The sequence below is a fragment of the Bombyx mandarina genome, chromosome 05 (assembly GCF_030267445.1).
Source record: "Bombyx mandarina strain Sakado chromosome 05, ASM3026744v2".
Lineage (NCBI taxonomy): Eukaryota > Metazoa > Arthropoda > Insecta > Lepidoptera > Bombycidae > Bombyx > Bombyx mandarina.
The window spans coordinates 12,053,638-12,062,115 of NC_143212.1; the positions used below are offsets into that span (position 1 = coordinate 12,053,638).

An 8,478-nucleotide genomic window follows, 5' to 3' on the forward strand; every position below is an offset into this window, starting at 1 on the left:
CTCAGTGTAGTTACAACGGCTGCCCCACCCTTCAAACAGAAACGCATAACTGCTTCACGGCAGAAATAGGCGGGGTGGTGGTACCTACCCGTGCGGACTCAGATGTCCTACCACCAGTAATTACGCAAATTATAATTTTACGGCTATGATTTTTATTAGACGATGTTATTCCTTCATCGTGGAAGTCAATCGTGATTGTTTCAATGCTACATAATTCATTAGAAAAATTGGCACTTGCCCGCGGGATTCGAACACGGGCGTCTTATCCTTTAGACCACGACTTCTTCGAATATTCATTATTATATTCATAATATTCGTTATTATATATAACTTAAGATAAGTATTCCATATTTTATGACAAAAAACTGTCCATTTTAAAGGTAAAGTATATTTATGTACTAGCGAGTCCAGCGATATATTTACATATTACAAAATATTTTATTTTAATCTTATTTTAATACACAGGCTGCTCCTTCTTTATCCTCCCTACCAATAACACGAGGGCCAGAGGCAGAGTGACAATGAGGCATTTGCTACTCTTATTGTATGTTTATTGCAGAAAAATCCCGATCGCGGTGAGTGAAGGCGGCTTATATCAGAGTCCTTGGCGATATCATCAAAATAGCAAAGATTGTAATAAGATCTCTTTTACTTTTTTTATTAGTCCCTTTGATGGTATGTATTTATAAAGGTTACTGGGTTGGATACTTATTGGAATCCTTTTATTTTTATCTATGTACTTATTAGATACGCGAATAAAGACATTTCTAGCCGCGAAGAATTGGATCGCATTTTTAAAATCCGCCAATAGTAAAAACGCGTATGAAGGAAGCCGGATTACGGACCTTTTACTGTATATACACAAAGATCTTCAAGTACATGCTACATCTACCAATTGACTAAATTGTTTTATTGTTGTAATTTAAATTAGTCAGACTTAAAAAAATACGGGTACGAAAACAAATCATGTAGTTTACTTGCGCTTTATGTTCGTCTGTCTTCATTACCTACCTACATTCTGTAATTCGTTTTTTACCTTTGTAAAATTATAAAGGCTGCAATAAAAATGCAAAAAATAAAAAGCGTTTTTACTATTATATACCTATTTATTTCGTAATGTTCTTTACAACATGAGGTAAATCACACCCAATGTATTTATCATTTTGAACTGTGCTATTTATTACTTGGATCCATAATGGATCAACACACAAAAGATGAGGGTCACAAAACAAAATGACCGCCACTTGAGCTCTCGTAAGAGCAACATTTAACCTTTTCGCACTTCTTACAAAGCCCAATGAATTTTTTTGGTCTTCTTGTAAATGCGATTCCGAAGATCTCACAGTTGATATTAAAATAATAGGTCTCTCTTGCCCTTGAAACTCTTCCACGGTTCCTATTTTAGGCTGCGGCAATCCCATCGCGTCAAATAACAGGCGTATACATTTAATCTGAAATCACAGTTTTATCATGTTAAGATTAACGAAACTATTATACGCCAGACTGCTAGCGGTTATCATACTGGAAATATTATTAATTTAGAGTAAATTTATGAATAGAAAATATATCGAAATGATCACTCATACAGCTTACTTATTACAATGCAAAGGTACGTACTTGTGCTATGTAAGGTGTTATTATCCCAAGATCGTCAGGTTTAATATCTTTTTTATATAGTTTGCAGACGGTCAGTGCCACCATTGAAGCTTCTTGTGGGTTGTACCATGATGGACTGTCTTCAGCTCTAGCGTTACAACCTCTGATGCCATACATGAATATACCTCCCGATTCAGAATCCGGTGTTTGAAATATTTCCGAAACTACTTTTAGTAGTTTCGTTACCCATGGTGAAGTTCTATCAAGTTTAGCAACTAAAGAAGCTTCATAAAACATCGCACTTGGCAACTGCAAAACTTCTTGTAATGATCTATAGTTGTGATTTAATTTTGTCACAAGTCTCGGGTTAAATCCATCTGTTAAATTATAAGCGTCGTAATCTTTTTGGTACGGAAACATTTCCAGAATTCTAGATAAATATGACTCATCCAAGCCCAGTTCTTTGCAATATTTCGACAAAATAACTGGGCCAAGCTGCTTTGGATCGCCGGCTAGAATTATTTGACTACTTTCTTTATCTGCTAGTATTAGAGGAATCATAACTTCTGGTTCCGTAGCCTGACCTGCTTCGTCAACCACAATGTGTGTGAAATGTCCCTTTGGTAAATTTAGCTGTATCAACCCACTGAGACAGTAGCAAGTGCCAATAGTGACACGATGTCTGCCAATAAACGAAGTGCCTCTCGACTTTGTTCCTGATTCTATTTGTCTTCGTTTAGTATTTTCTGCTGATAAATCTAAAGTTGAGCAAAAAGGCTTTATTGATTCTGGAAGATTATCAGAATTTACGAGGTGATGTGCTATCAACCTCAAAATTGAATCCGAAAACATTTCTCTGTATTCAATAACTTTTTCAGTGATGAGGTTAGCGGCACTATTAGAAGGAGTGGCTACTAGAATTCTGCTATCAGGAAACTGTGTCAATATTTGTAGAATTAATTCTGTTACAGTAACAGTTTTTCCAGTTCCTGGAGGTCCATATATGCAGTAAGGTAGCGGACGACATTCTCCCTGTAGGATGTTTAAAACGGCAGACTTTTGGTAATCATTCAAATTTTTCTTGAACCATTTGAGTGTGCTTAGCCTTTTTTGACTAAGCAGACAAGAATGAGTAGAAACACGAGAAGGAAATAAGACATCAGGACCCAATTTGGTAATTGCGAAATTTATTGTTTGGTGGGCCCTTCTAAACATTGTCCTACTAAAATGAAATTCTATGGACACATCACTCCCTGTATATGATTCATGAAATTTCTGATGAAATTTCATAAGGACTACATCTCCTTTAATGATATGTATAAAACCTTCATAGGCAGGTGCATTGCTATCCCAGATGTCTTTGACTATTGCTTTATCCCCAATCATTAAACTTGGTCTTTTTTCTGATAATTCTTTTATTTCAACACCAAGATATTCTTGACACCTTATCAAAAAGACTTTGGACAAATCATACACTCGCATGTTTATATTCTGTTGTATCTCTTCCATATAGAGTAATGTATGCCATCTATCTGTATAATTATTAATATTCAAAGGCTGTAAAAGGCAAGGCAGAAAACTTATAATTCTGTTTATAATCTGATCAAAGTCTGGACTATATGCTGCTTGTTCGGAATCTCCTAGTACTGCCGCCCATACTTTAGATGGAATAGCAAATGCGCCAAGTCGAACTGCCATAAAATTAGGAGGCTTCAATGGTTTAACACCAGGCATGAATGCATTGTTGTTTTCTGATATAATCTCCTTCATTTTCGTTATGCTCTCTTGCACTGTCTTCCTTTTATGTGGGGCATTTTTATTTAAAAACAGATCATTTACCACCTGAATATTAACATACCTATCTATCTGAAACCCTTTAAATAGAATTTTTATATGTTCCCTAGTTTTACCTAAGAATTTTGGTCTGCATGTTATAGTCAAAGTAAACTTTTGTTGTGGGTAAAGTCTCCAAGGTTTTGTTAAAATAGGCGTAAGATTTATTTGTGAGTCCTTTTTCTTATTGAGAACAATCCACTTATTAATATAATGCATTTGGCCACTGTTGTTTAAAATAGTTATTACCATTGATTTTGATTCATTAAAATTTATATTTTCAAAATCTATTGGATGAGTGACACTTATCTTTTGTTCTTGTTCTATTATCAAACTGTTATTTTCTTCATCAGTGTGAGTGTTATCAACATCTTCAATTAATTCACTAACTTGTATAGTTATTACTTTGGTAGCTCTCCATGTACACAATCCTTGATTGCTTTCAATAGCTTCTAACATCACCTAACAATAATCAGAAAGTATATATTATTTCAATGACTGACAAACTCTTTTTATACATTATTAGACACCTAGGTTCGATTTTTAAATTATTCATATTATGTAGATTCTAGTACTAATGTACTTAACTTACTATAAATGATAAAACCCATTTCTTTAGACTTCAACAAAATTTCTTTAAATTATTAATCTCCTAATTATAGTTAATAGTTTTATAAGAAATATTCTGATCTTTTAAGAATAACAACACACTTACATTATTCCCTTTTTGTGGTACACTCCCATCTTGCATTGATTGTCTATTAAAATAAATGTTTTTATCACATATTCCATAATCACCAAACCATTCATCAATGATGACATTCTTGATTTTACTTCTCAAGGGCCTAATTGATTTCACTTTTAAAACCTGAAAATATATTGTCTGTTAGTTGTTGTATTGAAGTTGCGTTGAAAAAAATAAAAATAAAAATTTTAAATTTTGTCATTTTCCATAAAAGTTTTAGTGTCAAGAAAGCCATGACTTCATTTTTTGTTTGTCTGTCTTTCTAGACCAATGAATACAAACATTGGATAGTAAAATTTTGATCATTAAGACAAATCTTTTGTATCGTCATATATGATATGTGTGATATTGTTATAATGATAGTATGTGTGATATTGTTATAATGATAGTATGTGTGATATTGTTATAATGATAGACCTGCTGTGTCAACAACAAATAGTAGAATATTTTATAACTCATAAAATTATTAAGAAGAATAAAATTCATGTTGCTTAGCCTCAATGTTATCATATATTATCATATCAACGCTTGAAAGGCAAACGTGACTAAGCGACATTGCGTGAACTTTACAGTAGAGTAATTTAAGGCTGAAATACTTGAAAAAAAAAATTCTAACGAATCTAGCTGTAGGATGGAAATGATTTTAATAGGCCTAGAAAAATATATTTTTTGCGCATCGAATATGGTTATTGCTTATCATTTATGTACAAAGCAGTTATTGTCGCTTAGTCACGTTACCTTTCAAGGGTCAATATTTTGATTTTAAATTCAGTGTGCTGTTTATTTTTAATTCTTAGATTTTTGTATATGTAGCCATGGCTATTAATGTAACTTTAATGAAAATACTACTACATTTTAAATTTTAAATAGCCCTTAAGAAAATACCCCACAGTAAGAAATTATGTTTATGCTGTGGAACCAGTAGTTTTTACTCAAATTTACTTTACAACTAAGCAAGGCATATAATCATATAAAACAAAAACAGAAATGGCTGAAAGTATAGCATCAATGAACTCTCAAAGTAACACAGCTCAGACATATTATGTGCACCATTTTACGTTCCCTTTAATAAATACGATCTTAATAAATCAAGAGATATAAAGAAAAATAAAAAAAATGTATCTATTAATTACTATATATTTATTACCTGGCTTGGAGAAATATCAGTGGGCTTTTCTTCATTCCACTGAACACTGCATTTCAACTCTAACCAGTCACCACTGACTGGAACTAAATTTGAAGCAACATCATCTAAGCTAAATTTTATATCACTGTCTTTTACGTACACATATCTATTTTTTCTCTCATCAACTTCTCCAATCACGACATGTTCAATGATACCATAGACAGTTTCTTCAGATTCCTCTATATCTCTTCCACTGTCCCAAAATGCTCCTAAATTCTTTAATATTCTGACAACAACTGTAGAATCATTTTGGTTTTTGTAACCAAGGTACAGAACTTGATCATTAAATTTTAAATCCAAAGTACAAGACTGAGCATCAAAATACAGTGAATCGTCAATAACAATTTCTGAGGTATTTAAGCAGGTTATGACTCCTGAAAAGGTAAAAATTTTTAGCTCATTAATTTTATTAAGTGTTGTGGTTTATCTTCGAGATCTATTTCCAAAATTTTTCATACTAACCTGTTTTTTGGAAGCAAACTGTATTTTTGGGAAATTCATGAGCTTCTGTTTTATTATCATATTCATTTTGAGTTTCATTAATTATTTCCAGATCCAACAGTTGTTCTGCTAAAAAATCTTCTTTTTCATTGTCATCTTCTTCAGAGTTTTTAGAAAACAAATATTTAAATAATGTAGACATGTATGAAAACATTTTTCTTTTACTTCAACAATAACTTTAAAATGAAAATTAAATTGATGGCAGCGACTTCTTATTGCGCAAATCCTTTATCATATTCGAATTCCCATTCTGTTGACTTAATATATTCAAGTTCCTTTCTCAAAGTCTGTATTCTTTTCTGATGCATTTCTTTCTTTTCACAGTGTTTAGATTGCTCTATGCTGTGACCAAGGTGGACATGGTTTAATGATTGATCAAAATTTGGTATTCTGTTTTGTGTTGTTACCTATAACACGAGTTTTTTATTTATTATTAAGGAAAAAAAATATTTCTTGGATTGGAAGCATCAATAAGATATTTTATAATTTTTAACGACATCACTACAATAATTTCATTATCAATAAATAGCATACATACTTGCGGAGTTTCTGCTTCAGATGAAGAATAGGTAGATTGTGAAAGATTGCTAGATGTAGACATTACTAGTACAAAATACTACAATCCTTTCCTCATAAATTCGCGTATTATGTGTATTAATACCTATCTATGTTAATCGCTACATAAAAGGAACCAACCGTATATTTAAACCTCTTTACAACACAAACGAATTTTAACTTTTGTATATACTTACTAGGGATGTAAACCGGTTCGAAGAAAACCGGAGAAAAACCGGTTTTTATACATACAGATAAATACCGGTTTTTATTAAAGAATACCGGTTTTTTACGCTTTACATTCACAGTTCACACCAGTGCTACCAGATCAAATATACAAGCTACAAATAAAAAAAAAACCGTGTTTCAGGATCAAATTACCGTGCATTACATTTAAAAACTACAGTGCAATAACCACAATATGGTTGGTAGACTTTTAGCGTACGAAATGAGGACCGTGACCCAAATATCCACATATCTGCACCCAACACTCAGAAATGGCTTTCGCCAACCAAAGCACATGTTGTCTGCAAAAGAGATGGTGCACCGTGAACTGGGGAATCTTCTTGAAGAATTTTCAACTCTGGCTTTATCATCGGAACAGCCAGAAAAAACCACAAACAATTTTAAAAAACCTGGTATTCTGGATATTTTGCATTCGCGAAAACGGGATATTCCAAACGCCACGGCGGCCGCAGTGAATATAGTGCGAATGTATATTGAGACTGAAGCCGCCACAGTAAACCACACCGAAATTGCTGGCACGTGCTAACATCCAGAAGGAGCAGGCTTCTGAATGACGCAGTGGACCAACTATGCCTCTTGCATCAAAATTTTGATTTAATACAATAGTATTAAATCAAAAATAAAAAGCTTTTTATTATTGGATAATATACACCATTATTTTATAACTAGTACAAAAATTTTAAGGACATATTAGGGAAGACATTATTATCATATATGTGACGGAAAAATCTTATAATACCTTTAAATAGCAAAGTTATTATCATTTGTTTATTGTAAAAAATCTCACTGAAATCATGGACATATTACTTTACAATCCATTCATTAGTTCATTGAACTTCATTGATGGTATTCCATCCTACTCATTCGCATTCGTACTGTCGTACTTGTGACGTAGATGGCCTTAGACAATAAAATGAAACAAAAGAACATGTGATGTAGTTACCTACTTTATTTAATTTTCTAAATTCTAACCTCTCCTTCATATTCATCTGGGCTTAGGACCGGCAAAATTACCTTTTTACAATTAATTAAATACGTATGTGATTAGAAAACAATAAACAAATATTACAATAAATAAGGTATTCTGTACTAAAAGAAAAGAGAAATTTTGGCATATTTATGAAGTTAGAATCAGGTGCTATTTACAATAATTATTTACATAGGTATTATTTACTAAACTTACAAGTATTTCATTTGTCCTTCGAAATGTCCGCCACTATTGTTAATACACAGACGGGCTCGTTTCATTAAATTGTTTTTAACGAGAGAAGTACGCTTCTCTGTCTTTTCACTTCGTGAATAGCGTCCAATATGCGCTGTTTTAATCATTCGAGCCTAATTCGCTCGCTTCTGTGCACACGTCTCTTAATTTCACTCCACAAAAAGAAGTCCATGGGCGTTAATTCTTGAGATTTCCTGTAGTGATATGGATGTAATGCAGCCTTATTAATAATCTTCCAGGCACAGGACTGGCTGATGTTAAACCGTCGATCAGCGTCATTTGTACTCCGCCGGGGATCCTCTTCAAAATACGCTAGTACATCGTCGTACAGATTTTGTGACAACGCCGGTCTTCTTTGTTCTTGACGTACGTAGGTGACCGTGCGTGGAATGAACCGTGATCTAGTAAACGCTGGTAAGCATTTACCACGGTTCGCACATTTGGCTGTCGAGCGTTTGGGTGTCTTCCCTGTACATACGTACAGCTGCACTCGCGTTTTCTCCACTCAAAAAGTACGCACGAAGCATAGCTACATACTCCCGTGATGTGAACTGATAAGCCATCGCGTCAGGGAAAACTTAAACAAACAACTGT

General features: G+C 33.3%; 1 protein-coding gene across 1 annotated transcript; it reads right to left on the reverse strand.

The window, feature by feature from the left end:
* Window positions 1-1,085: 1,085 nt before the first annotated feature.
* On the reverse strand, window positions 1,086-6,268 carry LOC114246092 (5'-3' RNA helicase armi). Its single transcript, XM_089727798.1, has 5 exons — window positions 5,823-6,268; window positions 5,322-5,734; window positions 4,145-4,297; window positions 1,618-3,891; window positions 1,086-1,451 (listed from the first exon to the last, which is right to left on the reverse strand). Exons 1-5 carry the CDS (start codon window positions 6,013-6,015, stop codon window positions 1,107-1,109), a joined length of 3,378 nt encoding a protein of 1,125 aa, XP_089583924.1. The 5' UTR covers window positions 6,016-6,268; the 3' UTR covers window positions 1,086-1,106.
* Between the last annotated feature and the right edge of the window lie 2,210 nt (window positions 6,269-8,478).